This window comes from Canis lupus, chromosome 4 (assembly GCF_011100685.1).
Source record: "Canis lupus familiaris isolate Mischka breed German Shepherd chromosome 4, alternate assembly UU_Cfam_GSD_1.0, whole genome shotgun sequence".
Lineage (NCBI taxonomy): Eukaryota > Metazoa > Chordata > Mammalia > Carnivora > Canidae > Canis > Canis lupus.
Genome location: NC_049225.1, coordinates 23,168,300 through 23,181,434, shown reverse-complemented (window position 1 = coordinate 23,181,434; position 13,135 = coordinate 23,168,300). Strand labels below are relative to the sequence as shown.

General features: G+C 55.0%; 1 protein-coding gene across 5 annotated transcripts in view; it reads right to left on the bottom strand.

Annotated features, from left to right (window-relative positions):
* The window catches only part of CDH23 (cadherin related 23), a 365,507-nt gene that overhangs the window by 125,099 nt on the left and 227,273 nt on the right, over positions 1-13,135 (bottom strand). For all 5 annotated transcript variants that reach the window (XM_038534255.1, XM_038534260.1, XM_038534256.1 and 2 more), the window contains exons 14-17: positions 6,342-6,406; positions 4,885-5,122; positions 3,463-3,568; positions 1,262-1,389 (exon numbers count right to left, since the gene is read on the bottom strand). In XM_038534255.1, the coding sequence (XP_038390183.1) occupies positions 1,262-1,389; positions 3,463-3,568; positions 4,885-5,122; positions 6,342-6,406 (537 nt within the window). The remainder of the gene's footprint in view (positions 1-1,261; positions 1,390-3,462; positions 3,569-4,884; positions 5,123-6,341; positions 6,407-13,135) is intronic.

Here is a 13,135-nt window from a genome sequence, read left to right as displayed (position 1 = left end):
CCCCTGGCCTCCCACCACTCCCTGAAATCTGTGGGGCCCCAGACTCTCTGCCCTTCCTTCCCTTTGCTGGTTCTGCACAGCCTCGCCCTCCGATGCTACTCCTAAACCCTGCTCCCTCATGCCCACCTGCAGGGGTCCCCCCGCCAAGGCATCCCCTTTCAACCTTATCATTGCCAGCGCATCCTATGCAGCAAGCAAGCAAGCAGGGTTCCCTGCCCAGACAAGGACTGTCCCACTCAGGAGCTAGCTCTGGAGCCTCTGTCTTGGGTCGAGAGTCGAGAGGATGAGGCTTGGTAAAGCCAGGTGTGGGGCATCACCAGAGGCGGTTGGTGAAGCCACCTAGGACAGGAAGGTCATCCAGCATGCCTGCTCTGGAAGAGACTTTCCTGAGCATATGTCCGATCACAGCCTATCTCCTAACCTGACAATCTGATCTAATCCTCCTGGAGCCGGTAATGCACTAACTCTTCCATCAACACTCACCTGCTCCTGCAGGCAGCAGCCTCTATGAGGCGGGGCGGGGGGAGGCGGGCACGCTTGTGCATATGCAGTGGGGAGGTCTCTGGTGGGGAAAGGCCCACTGATGCCCCATCAGACCACGATCTGCAGCCCTGGGATGGCCAGGGGAGCAGCACAGGGCAAATGAACCAGTGTGGAGATGGATTCAGTGGCTGATAATTACAGGCATGGAAATCACTAACGTGTGCTTGATATTCATGTCAGACAAGCTGTGGTTTGGTTTCAGGCCCCTTTAGATCTTCAGAGGAGCAGACAAAGGAAAGAAAAAAGGAAGAGGGGGATATTTACAAATATAGAGGGAGAGAGACAGACAGACAGGAGAGAGAAGATGACCTCCCAATAACTCCCTTCAACTTCACAAAGCATGGCTCTAAATGAGAGGATCTCGTGACATTTCCTCCTACTTGAGCCCCAGTTCCTGTTCCCCATCAGCAAGTATCCTGAGGCCCCTTAATGAAGTTGGAGCCGGCTGATGGGGCTCTTCTTGCATTCCAGGGCCTGGCCTTCCTGGTTGAGCTGGGCAGTGGGGGAGGGGGGGCAGCTTGCCTGCTGCAGCAGTGGCAGAGGGTTGCTGGGGGCAACCTTTGGGACCATCTGCTGGGTGACTTCCAGAGCTGCAGGGACAGCCAAGGATATAGGGACAGTCTGACACCACTAGGTTCAGGCAGGGCCCCCAGCACTCTGGGAAGCACTCACCACTCCTTACCCCGAAAGGGCAAGAGCAGCACCCCTGGGTACTTACAAACACCTCGATGGTGACAGGGACGGTGCTGTTCAGAGGGGGGTTGCCAGCATCCTTGGCCATGACTGTCAGGTAAATCAGCCCATTGGGTATCTGCTCATAATCCAGGGGACGGCTCACGCTGATCACTGAAATGACAGGAACAGGTCCCCAGGGCCCCCTTTAAGCAGACGTTAGATGCCCATCCAGCCAGGGGTCTTCTTTGGGCAGAGAGGGTGTGGCTGGCACATGCTGGCCAGCTCTGCTTCATCCTCCCACCCCACCTTCCTCTGAACTCCGGGAGCCTCGGGGCCTTGGTGTAGGTTTACCCACTGCCTGATATGCAGGAGGCAAAGTGCTGAGCACCGCAGGTGTTCACTATTTTGGTGGTGACGTAAGTACCGCTTTACAGACGAGGAGGCCAAGCTCAGAGAGGTTCAATAACATGCCCCAAGTCACACAGCTAGCACCTCTATAGAGGTGGGACTCGAGCCTAGATTTGTTGGAATCCAGGCTCTTTCCTAGTTTGTGCTATTACCTGCTTATCTATCTCACCCACTTCTGTGACACTCTCCATCAGTCTGGAAGCTGCTCGGAGGACAGGGTCATGCCTTGGACTTTCTAGTTGGTCTTTTACTAACTGTCTCCAGATGAGCAGAGTTCATCCACTTATCAACCAGTCTCAGGGCTGCCAGAGGTGGTGCTGCCAGTGGGGTACAGGTGGCGGCTCCCTCTCTAGTCTCCTCTGGTCCTGCCACGGCCTTACTCCTCTCTCTCCATCCCTCCCTGGCCCCCGCCCTCTTCCCTGTGGGCTCTCCATGCCCGTCCCATCTAGCAGCCTGCTCTGGGCACTGCTTCGGCCTCTTGGGAGGACACCGAGTGTCACAGACTTGACTCCCAGCACAACTCTGCCTGAAGGTGGCGAGGACACCACTAAAGCCAGAGGCAGACAGAGGTGGAGGGGCAGGATTTGGGGGTTGTGGAGAGATGCCCCTTTCCGATGTCCCCATCACTGCATATGCCTGAACTCCCTCTCCCATGAGTACTCTTCTGTTTGGGGAGGAAGGCACATTGGCTTGCATGTGGGGGTCATTGGGGCTCTGACAGGGCATCGTGACAATACAAAATCACCCCTTTCTATGTGGGAAATGGCAGCAAACGCATTGCTTAGTAATATGAAACTGAAGGGAGGGTCTAGTCCAGGAGAGGCTGGGGTGTGCACGTGGGCGAAGACACTTGCAGGTCATTAAAGTAGGGGGCATAGATTTTAAAGAGAACATCAGGCTGTAGCATCTGGAGCCAGGATTATAATTTCTGTGACCGCGTTTCTCTGACCTGATTGTGGGGTGCAGGAGTGAGTGCTGGACTCAGGGTCCCTGCAAGGCACATCCGTTCTGCCTCAAGGGCACCTGAGCCATCTTCAGGCATTCAGGAACCCTCCTAGAGGAGGGGGTGTCCAAATGAGCCTTAATGCTAGCCAGAGGTTATTGGCTTAAAGGCCAAAGGAGGGCAGAGCAAAGGGACAGGGAGGAAGGGTTTCCTGGTTGAAGGAACAGACTCTGCAAAGACATGCAAGTGACCACTAAGGGGAGAGGGTCAAGGGGTTCAAAGAAGGTTCTGGTGTGGAGACATAGGTGCTGAAAGAGGATGCTCGAGAGGCAACAAGAACCAGATTACACGAGTCTTATTGGACACCTCTGCTGCGTGGCCTTGGGCAAGTCACTCCCTGACTCTGGGCCTTTGCGGCCTTTCACCTGAAGAACAAGTTGGTCTCAAAATCTTGGAGCTGAGGGCTGCTGCTCTTCCCCACCTGGTTGCAGTGATCAGGAGTCCCAGGGGAGCAGGCAGGGCAAGGTCCAGAGTACAGGGCTTTTGAAGCACACCCAGAGGCGCAGGACGCTTGGCTGACACACCTCTACCTTAGGGACCTGCCGGGGCAGCCTGGGTAAGAAAGAGGGGCCCTGCAGACTGTGGGGATATCAGATGCTGGGCTGACCATGGCCTAAGACCCAGAGAAAGATGGAGCGGATCCTACAGGGGGGTGATCCCAGGTTTGTGTCACTTGCTCCAGCTGATGGGCTATGGGGCAGCTTCCTGGGTTGTCCAGGTGTCTGGGAGACAGACGGCCACCCCCCTCTGGAGAGAGGCGTGAGTGTGCAGACCCTTCTCTGGCCCCCGGGCTCTCTTCCCTGGGCTGGGGCTCAGTCCCGCCGCATGCCTACCTCCATAGCCCTCATACACGCTGATGTCAAAGTAGCTGCCGAAGGCGGAAGCATTGACGATGCTGTAGGTGATCTGGTTGTTGGGAGGGGAATCTTCATCCGTGGCCTGGAAGGAAGAGTACAGATGGGGCCCGTGAGCCTTCAGAGGCCGGGACGGGGGGACTGGCCCCTTCAGGATCCCCTGCTTTGGGTGATCCAAGCTCTATTTGTCCCTCAGCCAGAGGCCACTCTCTCATGTTGGGGTATGGAGGTGGCATGGGAATCTAGAAGGTCAGCTGGAGACCTAGGGCAAATGGGGAAGGCTGGGGCTTACTCTGAGGATGGAGGTCACCACCATACCTGGCACAACCATCTCCCAGAACCTTTGGTCTCAGCTTGAACACCCGACCCACAGAGGCCTTCCCTGACCCCTGGGACCAGGTGGGCCCTGTGCTATATGCCCCATTAGTCCCTCCACACCCAACTGTGGCTCCCCGTTCCATTTCTGCCTGCCTCACTCAGATTGTCAGCTCCAGGCCAGTGAGAGCCTTACATTTCATGCCTATAGTCCAGCAGAACATGCAGCACACAGTAGGTGTCAAATAAATGCACACCGCATGAATGCAAGGTATGGGGGGGTGAACACACTGGAATGAGTTCAGAGATCTTTCTTCCCCTTGACTGTCTTCTAGGGTGACTGAATTCATTAGCCTCTTTTCAGACATCTCTGTTCCTAGGGAGCCTCCAAAGGCAGCCCATCACTCTGGGGGTACTGGGAGCTGAGCGGGGTGGGACGGCACAGTGTGTGGGTTCTCCTTTCTTTGCAGGCCCCCGTGCCCACCCCTGGTCTCTTGCCTCCATCCCTGTCTGCTTCCAAAACCAGTCCTAAATGGAGGCCCAGGGTCCTGTCACTCGGGGTGGGCATGGTGGGGGAGGGGAGCGAGGACATCACGAAGTCTCTGGTCAGAGTTGCCATGTATGGGGGGAGCTCACTGCAGGTGGACACTGGTATTGTGGGGCCCCGAGTTCATTGAGCCTCTGTGGGGGGGGGGGGGGTAGCTCTCGCTCCTCCTGTTTCCTGCTCTGTGAAATGGGTGGTGTCCCCATGGACTCTGGTTCCTTCCAGCTTTGGCAGTTCCAGATTCCAAGCTGCCACCAAGGGGTCTGGGTGGGGTGTCCTTATGTGGTCCTTATCCTGCTCACCATTTGCCAAGGGAGATGGGGAGGACATCCCTTTACTGAATGGGTGACCTAGAATTTTAGCTGACCCAGACACTTGCCCCACTTGGTTACTCAGAGGCCTGACCGGGATCTAGGTTGAATTCTTTGTGGACGGCAGGTTGGCCTCACTTGTGGCAGCTTCCACAGGGCAGGTGGTCGGGATGAGGGCACAGAGGGAAGGATGGGAGGAGGGCTGGACAGCAGGATGCCCTGGTCTCTCACCCGGAGCCGCACCAGCTGTGTGACAGAAGGCTCGTTCTCTCTCAGGGCCCCCACGTAGGCATCCTTCTGGAAGGTGGGCACATTGTCGTTGACATCCAACACATTGATCCTGACCCGGCCTGTGGTCTCCTCACCACCCCCATCCCGGGCAATGACTGTCAAGGTGAAGCGCTGGATGAGCTCATAGTCCAGTTTGGCAATCAGCATGATGAGTCCGGTGTCCTTGTCCAGAGAGAACCTATGTCACGTGCGACGGAGAGAGAAAGGGACCCAGGTGTAAAGCAGCTTAGAGATAAGGCCTCTATTTACCAGCCCATCCTTGCCCGAGGTGATAAACAGAAATGAGGTCAGAAATCTGCCCTCTCTTTCTTTCTTTTTTTTTTTTTTCCCTCTCTTTCACTTGCGACACCATCCCTCTAACCCGGGGGAGCCTCCCTTGAGTTGTAAGTTGGTTCCTGTATCCCTGGGTCTGGTCCACAGCTGCCAGCCACCGAGCCTGGCAGGTCCTGGCTCCGAGACCAAAGAGTGAAGATGGGAAGAGATGAGGAAACCCGAGCTGATCAGGACAAGGCTGTGTGAACATGGGTGCCCTGAGGGAGAGAGTGCCCTGTGCGTGGCTCCTGCTAGTGGTTCCTTCCTCCCATGCTGGGGCTCCACCTGGGGTGGCAGAGAATGGCCAGACGCGCCTAACAATCTCTGTCTCCTCTTGATCATTCCCACAGATAGTCAGGGCCCATGATCCAGGCTGACGGCCACGGTCTTACTCATCCTGTTGAGCTTCCAGATGCATCAGGCGCTTCATTTTTAGAAGCAGACCTGCTCTCTGACTTCAGCTTGGCTTTTGATCATGTCAAAAATGAGAGGGCGTCTCCTTCAGCTTAACTGAAGACAGGGGAAGGAGATGGCCCAGAGCCACGGTGGGTGGCAGGGCAAGGCTGGCATAGGTCAGGTGGTGAGACAAGCCGCCACCTGACCTCCACGCCAGCTGTGTGACTTTGGGCAAATGACTCAGCCTCTCTGAGTTTCCTCCTCTGCAAAGTGCAGATGATAGCAGTGCCTGGAGAGGAGTGCCTCCAGCACTTGTGGGGATGGAATCAGGTAATGCGTGTAAAGCCCTCGGCACAGCCTGCCACACAGCGAGGGCTCCCAGATGCTAGCTGCTGCTATGGCCGTAGCTGGGTGCGGTCACCAGCGTTTCTGAGCTGCTTCACTCCCAAAGCTAAAGGCTGCCTTTTGGGGGCCAGAGAAACTACGCCTCAGAGAGTTTAGAGGACTTGACTGAGGCTGCCACAGCCAGGGCCACACTGGCAGCGGTGCCCGTGGGTTCTGACTCCCTGCTGGCTCAGTGCTTCTGCCACGGGGGCCTGGCACCCTCCCTGGGTACTGAGAAGTTTCCTGAACCTCGTGAATAGCGCTGAGTGCCACTGGGCACTGGGCGGCCCAGCGCAGGGTCTTACCGGTCAGGGTCATCGCTGAAGAAGTAGTTCACTTCCCCAAAGGTGCCCACGTCATTGTCTGTTGCCTGCAAAAGTGAGAACAGGACGTCATTGCTGCCCGACCTAGCGAAGCTCTTGATCTCACCGGAACGTGTCCACGGCCAACCCCGTGGTCCTCCCACACAGCTCCTCTGGCTGAATTTTCGAGAGGTACATTGTTCAGTACAGGTTTCCCCAGGCACCAAGAGCTGTTGAGGTTAACAGTGGACAGTGCAGTTCTGGAGGATCGGTCTTCTGTCTAAACCTCTAACTTGGGGAAACCACCTCTTCTGGACTCGTGTCAGGCCAGGCAGGCTTCTGCTCTGCAGATGCTCAGAGGGCTTGGGGGTGAGGCCTTGGATCTGCAGTGTGGGGTCACAACCTATAGGTTTGCAAAATATTGCAGACAAAGGTGGAAGTGGGTTCACCCATCTGGTGGACTCTCCCAGTCCCCAAAGCCTCCATATCTGATGGGCTTCCTGGCAGGAAAGTCCCCTCAGGGGGATTCTGGGGCCCCTGCCTTCTTGAACCCTGGGAATAACCCATTGCATGCAAAAGGCGGACTGTCATCTGGCTGGCAAGGTCCTATACTGCCACCTCGACCCATCTTCTTTGGCACCTGTCTCTGCTCCAGCAAGCAGTCTCAGTGGGGGCTCTCTGCTCGCCCTTGACCACAGCTGGGGCCCGTCAGAATCCTTCTCTGGGATTCCTCTTACTGCTGCTGGGGTTGAAAGCTTCCCTCTGGGACAGTGAAGGCCAAACACACTGGGAGCTGCTGGCTGTGTGAGGACGATGAAGGTGCCCCCCGCGGAGAGCTAGGAGGGGAGAGGTGGGAGCCTGGTAGTTCTGGAGTCCTTCCTCTGACATCCCTTCCACCCTCAGTTTGATTTGTGAGTCCAACAAGAAAGATCTCTTTTACCCGGTCTGGTCCTGCCACTTGCAGTCGGAAGAGACGGGAGGGAGAGAGGCCTGCCTTAGGCTGATGACAGTGGCAATGATGGTGACCACTGCCGGCCTGTCCAGTGGTCCCGACTTTTACATTTTCACAGACCATCCACATTCATCATGACCTCATTTCATCCTCACAACTGTCCCATGTGATGAGGGAGACAGATATTTCCACCCATTTTACAGATCACAACACTGAGGCCCCGACCCCAGCGAGGCCCATTCTAGGTCATGAGCCAGGTTATGAGCAAAATGAGGCAGAAACAGGGATCCCCACTCCCAGGCTGTGGTTCCTTTCTTTAGGCTACCCCCTCCCACCCCGCCATGGGGTCCCTCTCCCTTCTCCAGAATGAGGGCACTTTCAGCAGGGGATTGGCTTTTGTGGGTGGGACTCCCGGCTGCGGCATCATTCCTGGCTTGGTTACGGTCCACAGTATAGGTTAAATGACACCACCCATTCATCTGCTCATTCCTTATTAAGCGCGCGCCGTATGCCGTATGCCGGGCGCTGGGGCTCTGCTCCCTTTCTCAGCCGGGCAACCTGCTGCCTGCGGCCAGATGCCGGGAGGCAAAGGCCTTGGGCTGACCTTGGGGACATCTGCTTTGCATTCAGGGCTTCTCTGTAAGATGGTGATTGGCTAGAGTTTTGGCTAATAAAAATATATTTCAATACTTTTATTTTTTAGCTTTAGTGAGGAGTAACTGACAAAGTGTAACCTATCTAAGGGTACGGTGTGATGATCTGATACACATGGGCCTTATAAAAGGATGTCCCCCCGCTGAGTTCATTAACACATCCATCACCTCCCTTATTTACCACTTTTTTTCCCCCTTTTTTGGCGAGAACACTTAAGTTCTACTCTCTTAGCAAATTTCAATGATAAAATACAGTGTTACCAACCATAGTCATGTTATACATTGGATCCTCAGACCTCATTCATCTTACAGCTCAAAGTTTATACCTTTTTACCAACCTCTATTTCCCCCACCCTCGGTATCTTTGTACTAAGTATTTTTTGAAGTTCTCTTTAAAGTTCCTAGATTCTGTGAAATCTACCAAGTTCTACATTCTTTACGATCAACCTGAATTTTCGAGAAAAATTTGTGTTCAGTATACTTAGTTGAGGAGGGCAGAGAAGTGAGTAATATATTTCTACACCAAATGATCCAAGTGAAAAAAATGTCTAAACTCAAAGGGTTCAAGGGGCACCCGGGTGGCTCACTGGCTGAGCATCTGCCTTCGGCTCAGGGAGTGGTCCTGGGGTCCTGGGACTGAGTCTCATATCAGGTTCCTTGTGAGGAGCCTGCTTCTCCCTCTGTCTAGGTCTCTACCTCTCTGTCTCTCATGAAAAAAAAAATAGAATCTTTAAAAAACAAACAAAACCAAAGGGTTCAGATCTCGGTTATCCAGAAAACTTGATTATACAGAAAGAAGCCATTTCTGGGGCTGTGGCCCTGCTTTTATAGGTCTGTCTCTTATGCCAGATTCCCCCTCAACATCCCCACTGTGTGTGTTCCAGCAGACTGTGCAGACTTCCACTTGGTCAGGCTCCAAGTACACCACAGGTTCTTAGGGATGCGTGTTGAAGAAGTGATGAGGAAGATGCTGAGCCATGGGACCCGCCCTCCTCTGCAGGACTGGTTCCCGGACAGGCACTCCCTGGTACCCTGAGCCACTCCTCAGGACAACTGCCATTTATTTACTGGGCACCTCATACTTGTCACACATTTTATCTTCATAACCATCCTATGAGGTAGGTCCTACCAGCAGTACCACCTCCAGTTTGCAAACAAGGAAACTGAGGCACACAGAAGGAATAGAGCTCACCCAAGCCTTCACAGGGATTTGAAGCCAGTGCTGTCTCACCATGCCCTTGGCCTCTGTGTGTTATCCCTTCTGAACCGAGAGGAGAGCTTGCTCTCGGAAGAACCTATGCCTGGTGATTCTGGGGGAAGGAGACAAAGCTCCTCAGAATAAGCCTTTCTCTTCTCGTGCAGGGACCAGAGAAGCAGCACGGAGGAGCCCGAGTCCCCCTTTGCCCCACTAATCGTCATCACCACGTGTGGTAGTATTCAACTATCGTAAGTGCAGCTTGGTCTGGGGAAGAACTGACCGGATGCCATCGGGCCCCTTGGTGAGGGGGCAGTGTGGCCTAGAGATCCCAGTGCCAGGCTGGTGTCAATAGCTCAGGTCACTGTATGACAATCATCACCCCCCTCAGGCCTCAGCATCCTGGGATGTCAAAGGAAAGGGTCTGGGGGAGCAACGGAGGCAGAGTGGCATCAGCTGGGCTCCCCTCCCAGCACAAAGCGCCCAGCACAGAGCAGGTGCTGCATGAATGCCCGGAACATGAATGAATGAATTCTAGTAAGAAGGGGGTGGGGGCAGGCAACAAGGGAGGGGGTGGCAAAGCCAGGGAAGACAGGATTCAGAGGGAAGGGAGTAAAAGAGGCCGAGAGAAGGGGATAGGGACCCAAGAGAGCAGCAGCTAGGTGGCACGGAGGGGATCGGGAGGAGAGGAAGAGAGGGCTGGGCTTTGGAGGAAGCAAGGGGCCTGGTCAAACCACGAGGGGGTTCCTGGCCTTGGGGACAAGAGTCCTTCCTATCTGGATGCCCCATGGAATTGCACTAGGACTGTCAGGGCATGAAGGACCCCAGAGGTCCCCCTGTCCAAGCCCTTTCACGCGGGGGCCTGGAGCAGCTGAGGCCCAGAGAAATTAGGTGACAAGATGGGCTGGTCTTTCCTCCCTGGGCAGACACTGGCCTCTGACCCCCCGGCCCCAGTCCTCATCGCCTCCCCCAGTGGGCTTGGCACAGCCATGGCTTCCACAGTGACCCTTTTCCCCGGGGCCTCTCGCTGCCTGCCCAAGCCACTGATGCTGACCGAGAAAGATTTGTGAGTCCTTTAGTGCCACCGTCTAATGACCGTATGAAATATGTATGTCCAGCAAAGAGGAGAGGGAGAACTTTCATCTTTCAAATGCGTGAAGCAGAATAAGAAGAAGATGAAAAGCTGCTTTTGTGCCCCTGCTAGGGTGGGGGCAGCTGGCACCGACACAGAGGGCCTGCAGGGGGGCCTGTGGGTTAGGGGGCTCTGTGCCTGGGAGGAAGCAGCAAATCCCATCACTTGGCAGCCCTGAATCCTCCTGGGCTCCCTGGTGCCCTCAAGGGATAGGCCCTTCCTCCTCCAGGACACACTTGTGGCCCTGCCCTCTGGCCTCTGCTGGCGGCTCCAGCCTCATCTTTGACCCAGGCCAGACCACGTGGGGTTCTGGGCCAGACTGGCCGCCCATCTGCTCCCTCTGCCTGGATCAGTTTCTTCCTTTCCTTTCTGGCTCACCCCCTTCTGTCCTCCTTGGCTCCCCAAGGCTGGGTTAGCTCGGCCCTTTGGGAATCATTCCCAGCTCTGAAGGTGCTGTGGAGAGGAGGTTGTCAACTTCCACATTTCCTTCCACTGGGCTGTGGCTCCCTGGGGACACGGTGGGGTCATGGCACCTGCACAGGAGTGCTCGCGATCTCTGTCCTCTACAGGGACATCTGCATCCACGCCTCCACAACATGCATCCACATATATGTGTTTAATTCTGGCCACAGCCCCATGAGCTGGGTTATATAACCCCCTGCTCCCTGCCTTTGCCCAACAGGGAAGCAGACAGGATCATCACCAGGAAACTTGCCTGAGTTTGAAGCACTCACCTGGAGCCCTGGTTTGGCTTTTTTTTTTTTTTTTTTTTTTTAAATTCTAGGAATGAGTATATGTATCTCCCTGCAGGGTGGTGTCCAGGGTCTCACAAGGCAGTCAGACAGCGACAGGGATGGGGGACGAGGACGGCCGAGCTGGCCGGCTCTCAGACCACACCCAGGAATTCTAAGGAATGCCAAACCAGCGTTCCAGGTGAGCACCTCAGGTATGCCTCAGGCCTCCCCTCTGGTGGCTCTGCATACCCTCTGCCATCCCCCAGGGCTAGAATCTTACCCATAGGTACACACTGGTACACCTTACTGCTTACCAAAACTGTCATAAGGGGCCCAGGGACAAGAAGTCAAAACCAATGGCTAATATGATCTTCCTCTGCTCAAGAACCTTTGGTGGCTCCCTGTTATTGCTGAATTAAATCCAGAACAGCTCCCTGGTATTGAGGCCTGGCTGGCTTTGGCAGTCTTGCTTCTACCTCTCCATGGTGCACCCGGGCTGTCCTCCTGGTGCCTGGTTACACCATCCCTTCATTCCGTAACTGCCATCCAAACTCCAGTCCAGCCCCCAGGACCCATCCCCAAAGCCCTCTCACTTAAGGGGCTCCCTGACTACTCCCTCATCTGGACCTGAGAGCCCCTGGCTGTACCACTTTTGGAATATGTGGTACAATCTGCCATTTTTAAAAACTGCCCGAGTATGCTCCGTGTCCACCCCTTGAAAGAGAAGTCTGTATCTTACTCATTTTTGTGTCCTCTGTTGTGTCCAACACAGGGGTCAAGATCTTTGCCAAATTTAGTAAAATCTGGGATTTCCGCTGCAGGCCACCAAGGGTTGGCATGACTTTCTTTCTTGGGGGGGGAGGGGAGAGGGTGATACCCTCCATCAGTAGATACCACAGTGGGCAGTGAGCAGCCAGATGGGGCTGTTCAGGTTACCCAGGGGGGTGCAGCTGACATTTCTAGAGCCTCTCCAACGAGTCTCTCAAGCTCTGATGTCCCACCTGAGTTCTGCAAACTGAGGAGAAGGACTCCCCCAATAGCCCATGCAGTCAGCCTGCTGGGGCACGCGCAGAGCGGGTGGGAAGGGGCAGAGTGGATCTAGAGGGGCAGACACCTGGCATTCCACGGAGAGAACCTTCGTGAAGGCAATGACCAGACTCCCAGCCACGTATTCAGTAAATGTGTTCTGGGCTCTGCCACTATGCCAGCTACCATCCCAGGCACAGGCATCTCAGCTACAGGAGCGCCAAGGCCCTTGCTCGAATGTGCCTTACATTTGGGAAGGGGAGAAGATGAGACTGCAGAGGAGAAATACCAAAGAACACAATTTCAGACAATGGTAACAACTGTGCAGAGAATTAGAGCAGAAAGCAGGCTAGCAGGTGACGGGGCTGCTATTTTAGACCCATGAGTCCCGGGCAAGGCCTCTTTGCCCAGGTGTGCTTGGGTCTCTGGGCCCATCTCCTGCGGGCCACGGAGAAGCCCTGGGGAGCTCCCTCGGGGAAGGGCCCTACCACCGGCACGGAGCTCGGAGGCGGCCAGCCCAGGAAGGGGGGCCCCGCACACAGGTCAGCAGCTGTCCCCGCCGCTGGCACGTGGGGACAGGGTGCGGCTGCGACTGGCTGCTGTCCAGCGCCTGATTTATAAGGCATCTCCTCTGATTCCCCCCCAACACCGGCATTACCCGCAAAACTAATTCCCTCATTTGGGCCTTTATAATTGCATCGTGAGGGCTTATTTCCATGATGGACAATGCCGGCAGAAGTGTAATCTTCTTCTGCTGACAAAAAGGAAAAAAATATATACGCATGGTGGGGGAAATTCCAAAGGTTAAGACAAGGTGAGCCTGCAGTGGGGGGACAGCCAAATTCCTAGACTGGCCAGACCTGAGTCAGAGGTGCCCATCCTTCCCTTGGCTATGGGGCAGGGGGAGGGTAAGACGGTGCCCCTTGCCATCTCCCTATGAGCACATACCCATGCCCAGTGTTATTTCATTCCTTCTCTCCAACAGCCCTACTCTGGTGGTGGCGAGACCAGAATCAATGTTATCCCTATTTTACAGATGGAACTGAGGCTCAGAGAGGTCAGTCAACTTGCTCAATGTCAAATGGCCACAGTACAAGGTATGAAC